At 40.7% G+C, this 22017-nt stretch overlaps 1 protein-coding gene across 1 annotated transcript in view; it reads right to left on the reverse strand.

Moving 5' to 3' along the window:
* Positions 1 to 22017, reverse strand: part of SPHKAP (SPHK1 interactor, AKAP domain containing) — a 195990-nt gene that overhangs the window by 17160 nt on the left and 156813 nt on the right. Inside the window, exons 5-7 of the mRNA XM_068968496.1 lie at positions 20584 to 20718; positions 15141 to 15396; positions 9182 to 12953 (exon numbers count right to left, since the gene is read on the reverse strand). Of these exons, the coding sequence (XP_068824597.1) occupies positions 9182 to 12953; positions 15141 to 15396; positions 20584 to 20718 (4163 nt within the window). The remainder of the gene's footprint in view (positions 1 to 9181; positions 12954 to 15140; positions 15397 to 20583; positions 20719 to 22017) is intronic.

Genomic DNA, 22017 nt, shown 5'->3' on the forward strand with positions numbered 1-22017 from the left:
GAGGAGGCTCAAAATTAAGATGCTAGGACACATCTGCCTCCTTTTCTTCAGGGAGAGAGGGGAGAGAGACAGAAGAGAGAGAACTTTGCTCTAGATTATAAATAAATTGAAATCTCTGCGGAGAGGAGTTGGTGTCACCATCCTGGAACGTAAACAACTAGCTCTAGGAAAATGAAGCTCTGTATCTCTCTAGAATTCTCTTAACTTGAGGGTTCGTAACTGATCAACCATCAATCCAGGTGCCAGGGCTCTTTGCTCAGAGAGCCAAATGTACAGAAATGGGGAGAGACTCATGCAAAAATTTCTCCATAGGCTCATCGAAAACTAACAGCATGGAAGAGAAGGGCTTTAATGACTGTAAACAAAAAGCAAGAGTGTATTTCTCAGTCGACGATGAAGAATAAGGTAACTCAGTGAGCGGACACTGAAATGCTTCCCTTGGCCGTCGTGCACTGGCTGTAGAGAGTATTGAGGGCTTCCAGTGAGGACTGTCCTCAGGTCTGCAATTGTCTTGGCAAGGTTATACCCTTTCCCAGTGAGTATCCCAAGGATGCGATGATGAAGAGCTACAGAAACCTACGCATTGGTTCCCTTTGCACTAAGCCTGACAGACTATCTCAGCTTCAGGGTTTCCTGTAGACTGCTCTCGGTTGCAAACACATTTGGGAGGGGACCATCTCCCTCTGTCTAATCTCGTCTTTCCCTGCTCCTTACACATAGCCATCGACTTTTCTCTGGAGAGCACTCCAAAAATTCTCTGTCTGCTGCCCTCTTCAAGGTCTGTTCCTGGGAAATACAATTTAAGATACTTGATCAATTTCATTCAAAATTCTTGTGTTAGGTAGGAAGTTAGGCATGAGTAGCAAGGGTGGCCTATGGGAAAAGGTTGCAATCTGATCTCTAAACCTAGACTTGCCCAGGAGAGCACACAGTGGATACACACTAACTACAGGGGCTTCCCCAAGTAAACTTAGCCAGCTAGAAGCCCATTAAAGGTTCATGAATATTCTATACTGATTATAACAGACCGAATTATCGGAAGACATGCACAACAGAGCAACTGTCAGTCGACCATGAGCATATGACCATCTGCATTCCCTTTCTTGATTGGTAGTGGGTACAAGCCCTAAAAGTCTACATAATTTTCCTCAATCTTAGAATGAGTACTGTTATTCTTTTTCCAAAAATGATTGTATTAAAAAAAAAACAAACTCAGTTGGTAAAGAATCTGCCTGTAATGCAGGAGACCCTGGTTTGATTCCTGGGTCAGGAAGATCTGCTGGAGAAGGGATAGGCTACCCACTCCAGTATTCTTGGGCTTCCCTTGTGGCTCAGCGGGTAAAGAATCTGCCTGCAATGTGGGAGACCCGGGTTCGATCTCTGTGTTGGAAAGATCCCTTGGAGAAGGGAAAGGCTACCCACTCCAGTATTCTGGCCTGGAGAATTCCATGGACTCTATAGTCCATGGGGCCGCAAAGAGTCAGACATGATGGAGCGACTTTCACTTCATTTCACTTCACAGAATTTCAAATGCTTAATTTTGGGGGTGTGATTAAATACCACCTCTGAAATGTGAACGTGTCACCTTGGTAATTTCACACAAGATCTCAGATTCCTCACAGCATCCGGACAAGTGCGGTGTTGGAGTGTGGCTGCTTCTAGTGCAATCTGCTGCTAACATTTGGTGCAAAGAGACCATATAAACTTGATCTTTCTTTCAAAAATGTTGAGATTTTCTAAATTGAGCAAGGAAAAGGGGTGGGGGAGGAATAGATGCAGCCAAAGAGACATTTACTGAATTTAACTAAATTCAAATGAAAGAGAAGTCCATTGATGACAAATGGAAATAATATACATGTTCCCCCAAGTGGAAATGAGCCAAGTGTTGAGCACAAAGGAGAGAGATCTTAAGCCAATTGTTCATTTGGTTAAAAAATAATTTCCTAGACCAATTCCTTACTGAGTTAGGACCTTATATTATTAGCAAAATTCATTCCAGGACATTTCTTACTAAAGCAGAAGTTAAATCTCAGTGATTGACATTAAACATTCAGGTTAAAAAATGAAGCTGTCAGAATATTTTATTTTATCTCAATTTCACACTCTATTTACAGTAAACTTCATATCCCATGTTACATAACCAGGAATTCAGAATGAATAATGATTATCTAAAATAGTAGTGTTTATTTTCTTTTGAGAGAAATTTATAGCTTTGCTCATTTATTTATGAATAATGCACATATATGTTTTGCAGATGTATGTGTTGGCTTTTTTCCCTACTTCTGATCTTACAGTTCACACACAGTACTTTAAAGGACCATACTTGATCTGACATCAAATTGAACTGTAGAATTTCTGAGTTGGCAGGGACCTCAGAGACCACCTAGTTCAGAGTTCTTCCAACTTCATTTGCTAGCAAACCATTGTCATAATTTTTGCCATATTTGCATTACCCTTTATAATAATAATAAAAATTTTAAAATTAGTTTATATAACCAAAATATGTTTATTTTAGAAAGAAAATTTGAGTCATCACTATAAATGGAAAGCAGGAATCACTTGCCATAGGTAGACAGTAAAAATAATCCTAATGTAGGTGATGGAGTCTGGGTGAAAATGATGTATTATGTCAGCTTATTAGCTGCAACAAGTGAACCACTGGTATATGATGGTGATAGTGGGGGAGGCTATGCTTATGTGGGGGCAGCGGACATGGAAAATTCTCTGTTCTATCTACTTTACTGTGAATCTAAAATTGCTCTTAAAAATTAAGCCTATTTTTAAAAAATGAAAAAATAAGGTTATCAATAAATAGCAATTTTAATTTAACAAAATGTCACTAGGAATTTTGCACAGTAAGAAGTGCAGTGGAAGTCCTTAGGCGGAAGGAAAATAATACTGATTGGAACTTGGATACACAGAAACAAAGAACACCACAAATAGTAGATAATTTTCAAGATGATAATTGAAACTCAGGCATGCTGATAAGTGCATTAATTTTTTAATGGTCAAAACACTCTAACAAGAAGCAGAGATTGTCATTTTTGTTTCAGATCCTTCCATTTTCTGCCTCTGAGATTGTCATATGATTATGATTATTAAGTTCAGCCCTAGATTTAAAAGGATGTTTATTATACTCAATCTAGGATTTCTAGGTGATTCATCCTGGGACAATTTTTGTCTATCTAGAACACAATGATGTTAAAGATTCAGTTCAATTCAATTCTTCATATCACTGGTATCATTCTTCTCTTTTTTCACATTTTGTCTCAAATGCCAACATTCTGTCTTAAGAAGCCACTCCCCCCTCCTGGTTATTTTCTATCACATTACTCTTCTTATTTTCCTCTCATCACACTCTACAGTAATCTTTTTCAAAAGGGTTTTTCCATGCACACTGTCTATATCTCCTACTGGTGTTCAAGGTAACCCTCCAAGCTCCTCTGTCCATGGGATTTCCCAGACAAGAATACCGGAGTGGGTATCCATTTCTTTCTCCAGGGGATCTTCCCGACCCAGGGATTGAACCCAGGTCTCCTCCATTTCAGGAAGGTGATTTACTGTTTGAGTCACCAGGGAAGCCCAAGAGCCATGGGTGCAGGCACTAAATCTTTATGTTCTCTTGTTTTTGCAGCTCCAGCGGCAATGTGTATCACAGATGAGCATGCAAATATTTGTTGGGTGAAAATGTTTTTTTCTTGAAGCAAACATAAATGAATATACAATATATTTCTAAAAAATTATATAAGGTGAGTGCAACATGTGAATGATCAAAATTTTCAGTTTGGTGTTTATACCTTGGTCTCCAATTATCAAAAAGTGAGATAATTGCTTTTCAATAATCTCAAAGAAGGTTGTTGAGTTAAGAACACATTGCTGTTCACCAATAGGATAATATTTTCCCAGAAATCAAGAACTGAGCTATCCTAAATCACTTAAGCTGTTTAAAATTGATATAATTCTGTACGTGGACAAATGTGATGGCCTGAAATACAATAGTAGCAGTAGTAGTGTTAGTTGCTCAGTCGTGTCCGACTTTTTGCAACCCCATGGACTGTGGCCCATCAGGCTCCTCTGTCCATGGAATTCTCCAGGCAAGAATGCTGGAGTGGATTGCCATTCCCTTCTCCAGAGGATCTTCCCAATCTAGGGAAAGAACCTGGGTCTCCTCCTGCATGGCAGGCAGATTCCTTACTGTCTGAGCTACAGTATTTCTATTTGGGTCTGATGGCCATGATGAATTCTGGTTTTACATAACAAAAAAGTAAGAATGTGATTTTTATTTCATTATGTTGAGCTTTTATGAAGCTTTTAGTAAGAATTATGAAAATGTCCCTCAGAGAATAACCTAAAAAATATCTTCAGGACATGACACCTCCCCACTTCCAAACAATCTAACGTGTGCCTATGCCATTTCCCTCCCTCTTGTGTATAAGTGGGTAGGAAGCCTTTCATAGGGAACTGAGCTCCATATTTAGTTATTTTGACATGTTAAATCCCCTGATAACAACCCTGAACTTAGAAAATGTGATCTAAGTATGACTAATTTCCCGCTTGCAAATCCTGAGAATTCTCTAGTTTTAATAAAATTCTCACACTGTTCATAACAGGTTTCTCTTGGGAAAAAGATCTTCTGGAATAAAAGCAACCATGTACCTTAAGCCCAAACAACAACTATAGAGTAAACACTTATTGAGTGTTTGTAATAGACTAGGTGCTGAGTTAAGAGCCTGTCTACTTTTCTTTCTGTAAAACTTGAGAATCTTCTGATGATGCAGTTTTTACTATTATTACCCCCTACAGAGTGCCTGAAGAATGACGGATGGAGGTTCGTAACATTGTACAGGAGGCAATGATCAAAACTATCCCCAAGAAAGAGAAATGCAAAAAGGAAAAATGGTTGTCTGAGGAGGACTTATAAATAGGTGAGAAAAGAAGAGAAGCAAAGGCAAAGGAGAAAAGGAAAGATATACCCATCTGAATGCAGAGTTCCAAAGAACGGCAAAGAGAGATGAGAGAGAATTCCTAAGTGATCAACGCAAAGAAATAGAGGAAAACAATAGAATGGGAAAGACTAGAGATCTCTTCAAGAAAATCAGAGATACCAAGGGAATATTTCATGCAAAGATGGGCACAATAAAGGATAGAAATGGTATGGACCTAACAGAAGCAGAAGATATTAAGAAGAGGTGGCAAGAATACATAGAATTATACAAAAAAAGATCTTCACGACCCAGATAACCATGATGGTGTGATCAGTCACCTAGAGCCAGACATCCTGGAGTGAGAAGGCAAGGGGGCCTTCGGAAGCATCACTATGAACATAGCTAGTGGAGGTGATGGAATTCCAGCTGAGCTATTTCAAATCCTAGAAGATGATGCTGTGAAAGTGCTGCACTCAATATGCCAGAAAATTTGAAAAATCCAGGCCACAGAACTGGAAAAGATCAGTTTTCATTCCAATCCCAAAGAAAGTCAATGCCAAAGAATGTTCAAACTACTGCACAATTGCACTCATCTCATATGCTAGCAAAGTAATGCTCAAAATTCTCCAAGTTAGGCTTTAACAGTACATGAACCATGAACTTCTAGATGTTCAAGCTGAATTTAGAAAAGGCAGAGAAACCAGAGATAAAATTGCCAAAATCTGTTGGATCATAGAAAAAGCAGAGAATTCCAGAAAAACATCTACTTCTGCTTCATTGACTATGCCAAAGTCTTTGACTGTGTGGATCACAACAAACTGTGGAAAGTTCTTAGAGATGGGAATACCAGGCCACCTTACCTGCCTCCTGAGAAACCTGTATGCAAGTTAAGAAGCAACAGTTAGAACCGGACATGGAACAACAGACTCAGGCCTATATATTGTCACCCTGCTTATTTAAATTTTATGCAGAGAACATCATGAGAAATGCCAGGCTGGATGGAGCACAGGCTGGAATTAAGATTGCTGGGAGAAATATCAATAACCTCAGATATGCAGATGATACCACCCTTAAGGCAGAAAGTGAAGAAGAACTAAAGAGCCTTTTGATGAAAGTGAAAGAGGAGAGTGAAAAAGCTGGCTCAAAACTCAACATTCAAGAAACAAAGATTACCTCATCCAGTCCCCTCAGTTCCTGGGAAAAAAGATGGGGAAACAATGGAAACAGTGATAGACTTTATTTTCTTGGGCTCCAAAACCACTGCAAATTGGTGACTGCAGCCATGAAATTAAAAGACACTTGCTTCTTGGAAGAAAAGCTATGACAAACAAACCTAGACAGTGTATTAAAAAGCAGAGACATTGCCAAGAAAGGTCTGTATAAAAGCTGTGGTTTTTCCAGTAGTCATGTGTGGATGTGAGAGTTGGACCATAAAGAAAGGTGAATGCCAAAGAATTGATGCTTTTGAGCTGTGGTGTTGAAGATTCTTGAGAGTCCCTTGGACTGCAAGAAAATCAAACCAGTTCATCCTAAAGGAAATCAGTCCTGAATATTCATTGGAAGGACTGATGCTGCAAGCTGAAACTCCAGTACTTTGGCCACCTGATGCAAAGAGCCAACTCATTAGAAAAGTCCCTGATGCTGGGAAAGATTGAAGGCAGGAAGAGAAGAGGATGACAGAGAACGAGGTGGTTTGATTGCATCACCAACTCAATTGACATGAGTTTGTGCAAGCTCCAGGAGCTGGGGAAGGACAGGGGAACCTGGAGTGGTGCAGTCCATGGGGTTGAAAAGAGTCTGACATGACTGAGTGACTGAACAACAGCAGGTGAGTCAGGTCTTTCCTGGTGCCTGAGTGGTGAAGAATTTGCCAGTGAAGGAGACAAGGTTTGATCCCTGGGTTGGGAAGATCCACTGGAGAAGGAAATGGCAACCCATTCCAGTATTTTTGCTGGAAAATCCTAGGGACAGATTTGCCTGGTGGGCTATCATGCCCCCTGCACTGAAAGCACTTAGCCTATAGTCTAACCCCCGGACCACAAGGGAAGTTCCTATAATTCTTTTATATTGTGCCACAAAGAAAAATATATTAAATGCTTAGTCTGGATGCTTTGAGAAAAGATTTAGCTCTCGAATTTCTAAGGCTGATGATTCTACCACGTTTTTTTCTCTTTCACTCTTGGAAAATTGAATCAGAAATCCACATCATGAGATAATATGTGTTTGGGTCATTTACTGGGAACACAAACTAATTCAGTTGGAAGCTTTATTCATGCCTATTTCCCAACCTTTTGGAATGTTCCTAGGTTGTACTTATTTTGAGCATCATTTGTGACATTTAACTCAAAATTGTAGAATGCATGGTATCTAATTTCAGTGACTGCCACTATTAGATCTGAGCCTACAACTATGAACCTTGTTGAACTACTGGTTCAAGAATGCTCCCTAGCTAGGTGATCCTCTTTTACTAAGAATCTCAGCTGGAGTTTTCAAGTCAAACACCTGGAATCCAAAACAAGTCTTTAATCACAGTTGATAACTTGTCATGCATCATATTTCCCGGAGGTGATGAACACTATGGTAAGGTATGGTACTTCTGGAAGATTTTGACAAGTATTGTCTGGAGAATTAAAGATATGTAAGAACTTGTCTTCTTAGTCAGTTTGGCCTGTACTTCATTTGGTTTATGTTCTTTTGCTTGTAGGTTTTAATGCTTTTGTCCTTCTGCATTTTTCTAGGATTTAATCCAACTGGAAAGCTAAATTTTTAGCACTAAGTAGCTAAGAAAGTACAACTGGAGCACCCACTGCCCATAACTTGTAAAGATGCTTTATAAAGATGGTGAGCTTGAGTATCTGAAGATGGATCCATTTGGGGGATTTCTCATTCTTGGTGGGGGTGTGAATGTCCTAGGGATTTTCCAGAGCTGACAAAATTTGAGGAAGCCTGTGTTCAACTGGTTAATTGCAGCTAAACACTTAAAAATTATAAGCTCTCTGAATGATACATGTATGTCTCTGAAAAGATAATGCAAGCTATTTCTCAATTTATGTTTCCCAAAGCCAGTAGATTAATTTTTGTCTTTGTTTACTTCTGTACCTTAAAAAAAAAAAACTTTAAGTATATATCAAATTTTTAAATGCTACAATGGTTTCATATTCAAGAATCCTATGAATTTGCTACAGAAAACGGGAGCTGTTAAGGGAACTGATATTTCTTGAAGGTGCCTGAGAGAAATAATCACCTTCTCTCAAATTCAAAATCACTGTCACCTGCATTATGATTTTCTGGAAAAAGAACTATTGAAACAACATTCCAGTGTTTTTTTTTTGCATTTATCCTACCATGATTATGTTGAAATTTAGTCACTAAGTCGTGTCTGATTCTCTTGCAACCCCATGGTCTGTAGCCTGCCAGGCTTCTCTGATCATGGAATTTTCCAGGCACAAAAACTGGAGTGAGCTGCCATTTTCTTCTTCTTTCCCACCCAGGGATCAACCCATGTCTCATGGATTGGCAGGTATTCTTTACCACATGCATGGAAGCCTGTATTATACTATGAATCTAAAGAGTCAGCACTGTGGGACATGGTGTCCTTACAAAGATCTTTAGAGTAAGACAAGAAAGAAAAACTCAAGAGAACCTGGGGGAAAATTACACCAAAATATTTAATGTCAGATTCCAATATTAAAACTTATTTAAATTTAGCTTTTTCTCAAGTGAACAAGTTGATGTGTTTTCTTTTTTGCTTGAAAGTTGCCATGAATTAGTTTCAAAAAGTAGCTTACTACAGGAGATTAATTTTAATGGGGAGAATGATATCTCATTTCTTTTATTATACACAGAAATCTAATTTGTTTTAGAAATTAAAAAAAAAATTACTTCCACCTTTCTATCATATACATGCTAAGTCACTTCGTGTCTGACTCTTTGCCACCCTCTGGACTGTAGCTCACCAGGCTCTTCTGTCCATAGGATTCTCCAAGCATGAATACTGGAGCGGGTTGCCATGCCTCCTCCAGGGGATCTTCCCAACCCAGGTCTGAACCCATATTTCTTATGTTTCCTGCATTGGTAGGAGGGTTCTTCACCACCAGCACCACATGGGAAAGTGTCTATTAACTCAGGGAGGCCAATGACTACCTCAGGAATTCAGTTCCTGCACCATTAAGTTCGTAAGATTTAGAATAAATACTGATTAAGGTGCAAACTGCAGTCCCATGCACCCTAGTTCGTCTAAGAGATCACTCACTCACCTGGGGTTCTGGCAGGCACTCAGGGCAGCGTCTTCACCCTTCCCTGCCTCTGGGACCTTTTCTTCTTCCAAACACCTTTCTTTTTCCTCTAGGGGGCTGCATTCGGAAATAACGTGTTCAGGTTCTCCCACACATTCTTCTCTCTGATCTGTTTCGATCTGGATTAAAGGGACTTCCCTTGAGCAAAGTGATCGCCGGGTGTGGCTTAGAGGGACCGCATGGTGGCATGAGGGAGTTTCCTTTTTAAAATCTAAACTGCTGTGACTTGTAAGAGGAGCAGCTTTGTTTGAGGACGACCCTGGGAGATGGCTGCTTTCTGTGATTGAGTTTTTCCTCGGATAATCCACGGACTCCTGCACAAGCAGAGCTGTCCCACTTTGCACCCTGCCCGAAGCTAACCTGCCTGCACACTTTTCCACTTGCAAGGAGGGGCCCCCTGAAGCAGGTTCAGCGTCAGCCACGCCGGCATCGTCCACTATAATTTTGTTCTTCCGCATGAGAGCCTCGATTGAGTTTGCCCACGTCTCGTGAATTAACATGTTTGTGATGTGGTCAGCCCCGCCTCTGCGATACAGGCAAGAGTCAGATTTGCAGAGACCCGAGGAGGAAGCGCCGCCAACTGGCTGGACGCTGAGGAAGTCTTGCTGGCTGTGTTGAGAAAAGCCGTCTAAGGAGTTGGCTTTGATGGGCACGTTCACCGTGAGCCTGGCGCCCGGGAATCTGCCGTCGGGCACAGACGACTGTCTGTAGTACAAGGGGGACCGCAGAGAAGGCGAGAGCAAGCCAGTGGTCCAGTCCTGGCTGCCTCGCCTGGAGGAGGGGCCGTCTTTGCCCTCTCGTTCAATGTCCCTCAGCATGTACCTGTAGAACTCCTCGGTGATGCTCTCGGTGCTGGACTGCTTCGAGGGACAGCTTGGCTTCACACTCAGGTGGTCATTTTTCCGGCAGGCCTGTTGCACAGCTGAGTTCAGGATGCTGCTGGCATTCTTGCCTGCGTAGTAATCCAGCAGTAACTCGAAGCCTCTTCCTTCATTTTCCATCTGGTTCACCATGAACCTGGAAAACTCATCGGTGATGCTCTCGCAGCTCGACTGCTTGGAGACGGAGCTGGCCCGGCTAACTGGCTGACTCAGGGTACTCATTAAACCCAGGCTGTTCACATAGGCCCGGGTGTTAGAGTCCTCCTCTGGAATGCTCTCGCAGCTGGAGGCCTTCAGGCGGTTCCACCTGTCCCCACCCAGTAACCGACTCCGGGGGTAGCCCTGGGCTTGCCAGACACCGTCCACCAAAGAGAACTCTGTGAGGTTCATGATCTTGGCTGCCACTTCGTTTGCAAAAATACTGACAGAGTCTGGGATGTCCTCGAGGTTCATGGACTCGTCCACCACCCTGTTCATCAGCTTCTCTTTCAGTTCCGGGTGCTCATCGGTTTTCCTCTTGATCTCGCTGAGTCGCGGGGGCTTGTGTTTCCTCACAGTGGCCCCGCTGGCCTGGCTCTCTTTCTTCCGCTTCAAGGATCGGCAGGAGATGTTGGGGGTAACCAGAAACTCATTCCCTCTTTTCCATGCACAGAACCAGGGTTGTTTTCCATTGGAGTTGTCAAGGCAAATCGCTGCGATTTCCGTTGCCATGGAGACGATCGTCTCTGCTAATTCTTCTGCGAAGTCTGCAATGCAGTATATGTCTGGGTCTTTTTCTGGTAGCGTGGATTGAGCAGGGAGCAGCAAATCATCCCCCAACAAAGACGGGCAAACTTGAACTTCATTGTTTAGAGGCAAGGCGCCGCTGTACTTTTCTTGAGCGTTTGCAATGATGCTGTCCTCAGTGTCCTGAGAACTGGTGCTGTACTTGCCAACTGTTTGTGTCATTTCTTCCTCTGGAGGGGCTCTGCATTCATTCTCATTATCACTGGTTGGTGGAGGAGGGTTTTTCATATCCTCCACCACCGATCCTTTCAGATATATTTCCTCTGGGGGTGTTTTAGCAGGCATGGTGGTACTGCAGGATAATTCAGATTGCTGTGTGGGGATCTGGGAAAGACCTAACTGTGCTGAACCCTTGCTATCTTGCTTCAGATGTCCAGCATCTACGAGATCATTGATAACAGGACTGCTGATATGCAGGTTGCTAAGTGGATGGCAACTGGAGTATTCAGCGGCTTTTGTCCATGCTGGACAAATGGCTTGATCAGTTGGCTGGAAGTCTGGTTCGGTTTCCCTCCATTTGATGGTCTCTTTAGAAAGGACAGGGGGACATCCCCCAAGCTGTACAAGGTGGCTTATCTTCTTGAACGTGAAGCGTATCACATTGAAGAGCAGCTGATTTACACTTTCCATTAAGGATTCCAAGGTTTCAGATGAGTCCCTGTCATCACTGGGCTCTATTATTTTATTTTTCTGGTGAATTTCATCAATGGAATGCTTCAGGATAACATTAGACAGGGTCTGTGCCAGTTCATTCCCAAGGGCATTTTCTGAGCACAAGGTCTGAGGCTTTGAAGCAGCTTCTACGATCCTCCTATTCACTGACTCCATGAGGTCTCCGATGCTGCTGTAGGCATTAGGTCTTGTTAATACCAAGGCAACCTCCTTGAGCAAGGCCTCTGCCATGGCTTCATTCCCCAGCTCCATGCTCTTCTCTGTCACCAAACCACAAAGTGAGGGGATGGCTGCAGGGGCCTCCACTGCAGACAGGAAGCCACCGGAAGCCACTGGGCACTTCACCTCTCCCGTTTCCCCCAGGCCACAGACAGCAACAGCACTGGCCACCTGAGTCATGCCGCACAAAGCAGACGGAAACGAGTATTCACTGAGGGAGGGATCCTTGGGTACTTGAGAGGCCTGAGTGTGCACTGGCTCATCACCTCCCGGTGGATGGTGTGAAACCAGGGATTCTTGCTCCATTTTGAATCTTTCTGTGGCTTGGGGACTGGAAATGGTTCCAATAACAGTGGCTGCACAAGCTAATGCTACTTCTAGAGCACTCTGGGGGTGTCTGCTGGAGTCCTCTCCAGAAGGGACGCCTAAAGTTTCACTGGAGACTTCTGTCTCAGGCCATGAGGGGATGCCTGGCTCAGGGCCAGCATCACTGCCTTCTGGACTCTGGACAATGACGATTTTGGGGAGCTCGTTCCATGACTGAGGTACCACGATATCTTCTGTAGAAGAGCCACTGGGGAGCAGAGGACTTCCGACAGAAACACTGACTGCAGATTCCTGGGGGAGGGCAGGCTGAGACTTAGAGAGTCGAATAAATGCATCTTGCAGCACAGATGCCGCTAAATTCGTGGCATACTCGCCTGTGGTGGCTTCTCCATCCTGTAAGGGAAGAAGAGAGCTTGTGTGGCCTTCATGGTCTCCTGGGTCTAAATTGCTGTCATGCTCAGAGAAAGTCCCACATGCAGAAGGTCCGTCCCTCTTAACCATCCTTGAGAAATAAGCATTGCCTGGAATACATAGTGCCTGTGGTTTTTCCTCTTGACTTTTACACTTTTCTGAATAATAATCCTTTGTGGTTGACTGCTCATTCCCCACAGCTTCACCTTTCCACTTTGATATCTCGGCTGAAGGATCTACACTCTGCAGACTTGTGCATTCTGCCACTCTTCCCAGCGATCCTTCTGTTTTAACCGGTGGTGTATGATATTTGCTAACATACTTGTCTTCCAATGTATAAAGTAATTTTTCCTTGCTGTAATTCCATTCCTCCTTAGTGGTTTCCTTTTGCTTTTTATTTTCCAAGATACTGGTTGAGACATTTATATTTTCATAACCTGGTGAAGAGAAAATGATACTACTTATTTATTTCATTTAAGTAAAAATATTATTTATTTTTTCACTTTTGATCATCTGCTTTTATTCCGTTTTTTGCAATTCTGAGTACTTTTTTTATTGGAGTACAGTTGATTTACATTGCTGTGTTAGTCTTAGGTATACAGAAAAGTGAATCAATTATATATATATATATATATGTATCCAGTCATTTTTAGATTTTTTCCCATGTAGGTCATTACAAAGTATTGAATACAGTTCCCTGTGCTATCCAGTAGGTTCTTATTAGTTATCTATTTTATATACAGTAGTGTGTATATGGGGCTTCCCGGGTGGCTCAGCTGGTAAAGAATCGGCCTGCAATGCAGGAGACCCTGGTTCAATTCCTGAGTTGGGAAGTTCCCCTGAAGAAGGGAGAGGCCACCCACTCCAGCATTTTTGGGCCTCCCTGATGGTAAAGAGCCCAACTGCAATGCGGGGGACCTAGGTTCAATCCCCGGGTTGGGAAGATCCTCTGGAGGAGGGCACAGAAATCTACTCCAGTATTCTTCCCTGGAGAATCCCGAGGACAGAGGAGCCTGGCTGGCTACAGCTCATGGGGTTGCAAAGAGTTGGACACGCCTGAGCGACTACGTACAGCACAGCGCAGTGTGTATACGTCTCTCCCAATCTCCCAGCCCGCCCCCCGACCACTTCTACCTGGTAATCATGAGTCTGTCTTCTACATCTGTGACTCTATTTCTGTTTTATAAATACGTTCATTTGTACTATTTTTTTAGAGAAAGCAGAACACAAAACCCAAAGTTAGTAGAAGGAAAGAAATCATAAAGATCAGAGCAGATATAAATGGAACAGAGACAAAAAGAAAAAAAAAACATAAAAAGCCATAATTTGAGAAGTTACATGCACCATTACTTTTTAGACAGCAGGTTCACATGAGTCTAAAATAATCTTTATTTCCAAAAATGCCTTAAAGGATTAGTTATCTTTTTTTTCTGTTTTTTTTTTAAATAGTATTTTGAATATTTCTTCAAGAAATATGAATCTGAAAAAGCTTTTGAGTTGCATTGTGAACTGCCCTCAACAGAATGGCTTTCAATGTGGAGTACAAATGCCAGTGCTAGAGTGGAAGAGGGCATTTGGGAGCTGAGGGCTGGTCACCGTGCTTTGGCGAGAAAGTAACCAAGACAACTGTGTCTTGCAGTTGCCCAGTGGGTACAAAGGGAGAAGGCAGGATATGCAGGATATCGTGGGCCTTGTTGAGAGAGTTTCTCTGAAGCTGGCATAGGACGTGCCCCAAGGACAGTGAGAACAAAATCTGGACTAGCCCTTTCTCTTTGGGGAAGAGTAACTCATTGTTCACTGAGCTCTATTAATGAGTCAAAAGAAAAAATTAATAAACACATGCTAAGCACTTTTCTGGGTTACTTCCTCCTGCCCTGGAAAAATAACCATGCTGGCTGTCATGTCCGAATCTTTTGTGACCCCATTGACTGCAGCCTGTCAGGCTCCTCTGTTCATGGCAAGAATACTGGACTGGGTTGCCGTTTCCTCCTCCAGGGGATCTTTCCAACCCAGGGATCTAACACGCGTCTCCTGTGGCTCCTGCATAGGTAGGCAGATTCTTTACCACTGAGCCACTTGGAAAGCCCAGAAATATAACACATATGTATTTTAAATGGCTAAATATAATACATATAATAGTTCTAGGGGCACTGTTATACTCCCAAATTATGGATAAGGAAACTGGAGCTCAGAAAGACTTAGATCACTGGCCTCAGCTTTCACAGCCTCAAAGAGGCAGCGCTCGGATTCAGGCCAATCTCACTCAGCCTCAGCTAACAGATGGCTTTAATGGAAATCTTAGGGAAATTAACTTTCCTCCAAGTGATAGTCTCCATCTTTTGGCAGGCAGGAAGATTTTGTTTTAAAACAGAGATTTCCTTCAGCATCCCTAAGGCATCTCTACGGAGAATGGGGCCATCTAACCATTAAATCTGTTAAAGTGCCTCCGTCAGCATCCTCACTAGTGTTTTCTTATTCTCTCTCCCTCCTGAAACTTCTTACATGAAGATTGTGATGCGTCAGCCAAACTGATGTGGCCTGAAACTTTTCTGAAATGTAACCAAGACATTTTTATAGGGTGTTTAATTTCAGGATGCACATTCACTTTACAGGAAAGTTCTCACCGTTCCTATACTCTTCCACTTCACTTTCCTCCTCCAAGTGCTCGGATGCAGTGAGAAAGTCTTCTTCAATTGAAGACAAGGAACAGTTCGTGTCATCCTCCACTTTCAAGATGTTTGTTTCAAGGTGGAGCTGCCGCTCCTGTACCAGTTCCAGACCAATCAAAAATTTGTTGATTTCAAAGATGATGCAGTTGGTACTGTTTGGTCTGTTCCCTCTTGCACACTGGACCAAGCAGACATCTGACATCCAAGGACACTGCAAGCAGAGAGAGAAAAAGGAATTTTTAAAAACAACAACAACAAAAAAAACCCCACGGAGATTCTTGGGGGACGCTAGTAGTAAAGGATCCACCTGCCAATGCATGAGATGTAAGAGACGCGAGTTTGATCCCTGGGTCAGGAAGATCCCCTGGAGAAAGAAATGGCAACTCACTCCAGTGTTCTTGTCTGGAGAATCCCATGGACAGAGAAGCCTGGTGGGCTACAGTCTGTGGGGTTGCAAAGAGTCTGACACAACACCACATACACACACACACACACACACACGAGAAAATATAAAATCCGACCTTTCTTCTATTAGTCTCTCCCATTAGAAGGAATGGTGACCTTTGAAATACTTGGAATAACTTCAGGGTGTATATTGATGAACCGCTTGAAAAAATTCAAATGGTGCTTTGGAACACAGGGTATCTAGGAGAAAAGTTGACTAGTTGCATCACATATTTTTGTTCTCTCCTATCTAGGTGAAAATTGCACTGGGCAAAGTTTAGCAGGCACAGAAGACCTCACTCAAAGCTTTTAAAATAAGAGAAGGAGGCCAGAACTGAGTTGGATCACAACTCCAATGAAATTTTAAAAAAAAGGCAATAGGGTTTTAAAGAGCTGGTACAGGAGGACTGAAGTCCATCTCTGTTTGCTTAGGAAAAGCAAACTTCTTCTATCTTCTTGGCTGGAGGTAGTTTTGTAAACTGGAGCAAAGTGCCTGCAGAAGTTAGCCTCCCATCCTTCCAAAGACATAGGGACACTAATTCCTTTGATGACAGTTCCAAGAGATGGGTCCAAGGTCCTTGAGAAAGACCTTCTTGGGTGGTACAGTATCAAAAGGCTTTTTAAAATGATTTATATCTCATTGGGGCAGAGAAGCAATTTATAAAAATAAGTTCTCTAAAATCAATATTCTAAGAAAAGGGAAGTTTAGGTCCCAGAGTTAGGAATAAGGCTGCCTAAAATTTAATAAAGCTGAGGGGAAAGTTAAGACTGTCTTGGGTGCTCCTTTTGATTAAATGATTTCCAGGTTCTCAGACCAATATTTTTTCTGCCTTGGTGATATTCAGTACAACCTCTCTGCTAGTATTTCACACAGATGGAAAGTGTTCTATCAACTATGGTTATATTTTATAATTTGTAGTGTTCATTTGAAGAAGCAGCCAAAATGAGATGTAAGAAAATCCACTGAAAGTGATAAAATTCTCTCTAAAGGTCAGATTTATGGGCCAGCTGTGAGGGAGGCAGGGACACTGGAGAGTGTCCCACGGAGACCTGCTAATTCTCCTCAGTTCCAAGGCTACAGACTGCCTCCCCATTCTCCTCCGCACATTTTCACCACTCACAATGTCGTTCGTTAGAATTACAGTACAAAGTCTCAGTGGCCCTTGCACAGGTTACTAGTAAGTCACAGATATGTCTTGTGCGTTGGGGTTTTCATCTTTGTAAGAGTAACAATATGCTGATTTCTAGCAATTTTTAAGAGAAAGTTATTTGCATAGAAACAACAGTGGGCAAAGGGAAGCTAAATAAACTTATCTCAAGATGGAATTTAAAATGCTTGGGAGTATTTTATGTCTACATGTTCCTCTTGTAAAAAGAGATTATTTAAAACACATGCTTATCTCTGGTTGGAGGTAATTAGGTCTCATCCTAGTTATCTTGCCATTTTGAAATGCCTGAGTTTGAATGTAGATATCTGAATGTATTATATATATATATGTATATAAGTATATATACGTGTGTGTGCTAGTGGTGAGGATGCATACATGCAGAAGAACGCATACACACAGATATTCATATTGTATCTCTGAAAGCAGTACATCTTTTTTTGTGTAAATATCACTTATCAATCTCTTTGATTGAATACTATATATAATTAGAGTAATTCTAGGACAGATGATTATAAAATGAAAAATTCAATCATTCTCTGAGTCCAGGGGTTCCTAGGAGGCTCAAAAATAAGATTTATCTATGTGCTTAAGTGACTGGGTCTTTTCTCAAGGAAGATGGCCCATAACTTTGCTTTTCAAAATGCGGTTTGTGTACTACCAGCCTTAGTATCACATGGGAGCCTGATAGAAATATATAATCTCAGACTCCACCCAGATCTACCACATCAGAATCTACATTTTCAAGAAAACTTTTGGTGATTCCTACATGCATTAACTTTTGAGAAGTACTGGTCTATAGATTCTGTGAAATTCACAAAGAATCTGTGATCCCCCAAATGGTGAGGACCCACTGCTATAGAGTAATGGTGGCTGACTTGATTACTTTTCTTTCCACTGAATTCAGAAGTAAGACAATAAAGTAAAATTTGCCAGATATTTTCTGAGTGCCTATTATAAGCAAGATATGCTGAGAAGTACAAGTTCTGTTCAGTTGCTTAGTCTTGTCCGACTCTTTGCAACCCCATGGACTGCAGCACACCAGGCTTCCCTGTCCATCACCAACTCCCAGAGCTTGCTCAAAGTCATTCCCATAGACTTGGTGATGCCATCCAACCATCTCATCCTCTTGTCATCCCCTTCTCCTCCCACCTTCAATCGTTCCCAGCATCAGGGTCTTTTCCAGTGAGTTGGCTCTTTGCATCAGGTGGCCGAAGTATTCAACTTCAGTATCAGTCGTTCCAATGAATACTCAGGACTGATTTCCTTTAGGACTGACTGGTTTGATCTCCTTGCAGTCCAAGGGACTCTCAAGAGTCTTCTCCAACACCACAGTTCAAAAGCATCAGTGCTTCAACTCTCAGCTTTCCTTATGGTCCAACTCTCATATCCATACATGAGCACTGAAAAAACCCTAACTTTGACTAGATGGACCTTTGTCGGCGAAGTAATGTCTCTGCTTTTTAATATGCTGTCTAGGTTTGTCATAGATTTTCTTCTATGAGAAGGAGGTACAAACACGAAGCAAATAATTACTCTAGGGAATACGGTACAATAGATTCCCAGCAGATCACATACGAATAAAAATCATTACAAAGCTGAACCATATGAAATTGCCACATAAACAGATTAAAAGGATTGGTTATTTTATATCATTTAGACTAAACATAAATAATATAAGGTGAAATGGGACAGAAATCAAAAGGAATGTTAACAAAGTAATATAAGCAGTTAAGTCATACTTCAAGACAGATTTAGGGAAAGGGTGTTACTAAACATGCGATGTTACACAGATGTGGTACCCTTAGGAAGAAACTATATTTTGTTTACAATCTTCTTGAAAGTAAATAAACATCCTGGATGTCTTAGGTACATGATGGCAAACAGTAGAGGCTGGAAAATAATGGGAGATACACCAAGGGGAAAAGGGCTATGGGTGGGAGGAATTGGGAGATTGGGATTGACACATACTGATACTATGTATAAAATAGATTACTAAGAAGAATACACTGAATAGCACAGGGAACTCTATTCAATGCATTGTGGTGACCTAAATGGAAAGGAAATCCAAAAGAGAGGGGATACAGGTATTAACATTTGTATGGCTGATTCATTTTGCTGTACAGTAGAAACTAATAACAGCAGGGTAAAGAAACTATACTCCAAAAAAAATTAATTTAAAATTGTGGCAGATATTAGTCTATGATTTTTATAATAGTCTAGTAGGTGCTTTGTATATCTTATTGCCTCTAACGTTAACCATTTTCTACAAGGTTGCTGGTGCTACTGCTCTATTACAGACAGAGGCACAGAAAGGCCAACTGATTCTTTTTATACAAAATTTTTTATTGGAGTCTAGTTGCTTTACAGTGTTGTGTTAGTTGCTGCTGTACAGCCGAGTGAGTCAAGTTATGCATACATATATCCGCTCTGTTTTGGATTTCCTTCCCATTCAGGTCGCCACAGAGACCTGAGTAGAGTTCTCATTAGTTATCGATTTTATACATAGCATCAATTGTGTATCTGTGTCAATCTCTGTCTCTCCATTCATCCAAGTCACAGGAATATAAAGGGGAAGAACCACCGCTGCAGTTCAGGTCTGCTGGACTCCAGTTCCTGTGTTTTTTTCCAACTCTCCTCATGGAGAGTTTAATTAGAAATCATAACTAATAGGTCTGGTGCAGAAACCACTCTTAAAACTCAGGTTTGAAAAAATACGTTTGGTTATCATGGCTTTGCCTAATATAAATAGACAGCACTTAGGTACACTTCCATATTCTCTTTTCAGACAATTAATTTTCTCACCAAAGAAATGTGTTATTAGATTGACTGGGAATAATCTTGTTCTAGTCTTGAGGAGCAAATTTTAATGGGCTGTATGTAGATTTTCACTGAGCATCTGAAATATGGAAAGAAATGGTGGGTGGCCCACTAAACATTTTTTGATATTTTGAAGGATTAAAGAATAAAAGAAGATTTAAAAACTTTCCAGCAAAACTGAAACACAAGGAAGAACAATTTTTGGAGGAAAATAAATGCTCATTATTTTGGTCTGTAGTTATCAATCACTATTCACGTATCTTATGTGAGAACATTCACAGTCTTTTATACAGTATGTCTTTAGAAATTTTATGTAAATTGGTTAAAAGTTTAAAATGTTAAAGTTTTCTTCCGCATTATAATTATTTATTTAATAACAATGAACATTAGTTTAATAGATTGAATGATAATAGTATTTTAAACTCTATTTTCAGTAACATTCTTTTCTTCTGGGAACTTCATTTTGGGCCTAGGAAGCTCCATTTTCATCTTTGGGACTGCTATCCTGTATTTATTAGCTTGGCTGGTTTGATATAGCCTAAAAAATAAATAGCATCCAGAAAGAAGAAATTAGGCCATTTTGGCATCACATGGTATGGATTAGAATTTTGCTATTTTTCCTGAAACAGAAGACAATTCTGGTTTTGATTACTCAGTAGATTAGTAGAAAACCAAGCTAACCAACCAATGCCTGGTGTCTCTGCTCTAGTTAAAGTGCAACTTAGTACCATAAACTTGAGAAGATAATATATGTTGGAAATCAATGTAAGGGAAACTCTGTCAAAGTTTAAGGGGTAATATTTAAAAGAAGTACAAGTAAAGTCTATTATAGGATACAAAGACGTTTAGATTCACATGCTATGGGAGTCTACATACTGCATTCATTTGGGCCTCTTACTGGTTTGTGCCAAGAGCTGAACACAGATAACTTACTAGTGAATTGCTTATCAAGAGCTACTATTTCTTACCTGTGAAACTTCAAAATCTGCCTGTAGGTTTCCAGATGTTAACCCACTTAGGAGGACAATTTCATTTTCTTTTGGCTGTTGGACATTCATGGAGCTTATAAGTTTTGGAAGATCTGGTGAAACACTGACCAACTTCTGTAGAACAAGAATCTTTATTAGTTGAGATAATTTATTTTCACTTCCAAAATACTACCTTAAAATTATTTTATCTGCAAAACTAATATACTCATATAACTGTTTATAATATAGATGACTGAATCTACTAAGATTATTACGAAACGAGATTGTATAAAATTGAAGCATAAAGGTTTAGATTGGGATAGAAAATTTCCTAAACATAAAGATTTGACAATTTTTAGTTTGAAGTTTCCCAAAGTAAACACTTAATGATTTTATTGTGACACCACAGGCAACCATGGTAGTTTGGGAATTTTCTTCCCTTTTAAGTCCTTGAATAAGAGACTTGTTGACTAACAATCACGTGTTCTAATGAAGCTAATAATAATAAAATTGCCTGGTAAGTCACTTCAGTCATGTCTGACTCTGTGCAACCCTGTGGGCTGTAGTCTGCCAGGCTTTTCTGTCCATGGGATTCTCCAAGCAGGAATACTGGAGTAGGTTGTCATGCCTTCCTCCAGGGGATCTTCCCAACTCAGAGATCAAACCCGAGTCTCCTAGGTCTCCTGCATTGGCAGGTAGGTTCTTTACCACTAGCACCACCTGGGAAGCCCCCAGTAATAATATTAATAATAAAATAATTACTGGCATCAATTTTTCTGTATATATGAGGTACCATATTAAGGACTGCATGTATGTTACATTGCTACACTCAGTCACTGCAATACCCCTAAATGAATTAGGTAGCATTATCACTTTATTTTCACACATAAGTATCCTGAAATCCAGAAAGATGAGATGAACAACTTTATGTAGCTAAATCAGCTTATGTACGCCCTTAGGCAATAGCCAAAGACTGTCTCAAATCAGTCATAAATTTGTTAAATACAGTCTTTTTTTTTTTTTTGGCTTTGGTCTTTTTTGTGCTCGACATATATACTTATTTTTTTTTCGTATCAAACAAAATAATGTTTATTTGATACAAAAATCAATCAAAACCTGAGAACACAGAGAATACTAAGAGATTCATATACAACAGGTTAATTAGAAATACATAGCTACATATTTATTTTATACACTCTGAAAATGTAATTTTCATAATATTACCAAATTTTCATTTCACACATACTTAAAAATTAATATCTGTCATCTATTTGTATATTTAAATACTGCAATAGCTGTCCCAAAGATCACTGTTGAAACATTTTTGTTTCCATGAAGATCACATCAATTGGAGAAATAAAAGTGGGAAAAATGCTGTTAAGTTATAATGCATATTTTCTGTATCATAAAGTTTGATGGAAACATAAAGTTCTT

Source organism: Capricornis sumatraensis, chromosome 3, assembly GCF_032405125.1.
Source record: "Capricornis sumatraensis isolate serow.1 chromosome 3, serow.2, whole genome shotgun sequence".
NCBI lineage: Eukaryota > Metazoa > Chordata > Mammalia > Artiodactyla > Bovidae > Capricornis > Capricornis sumatraensis.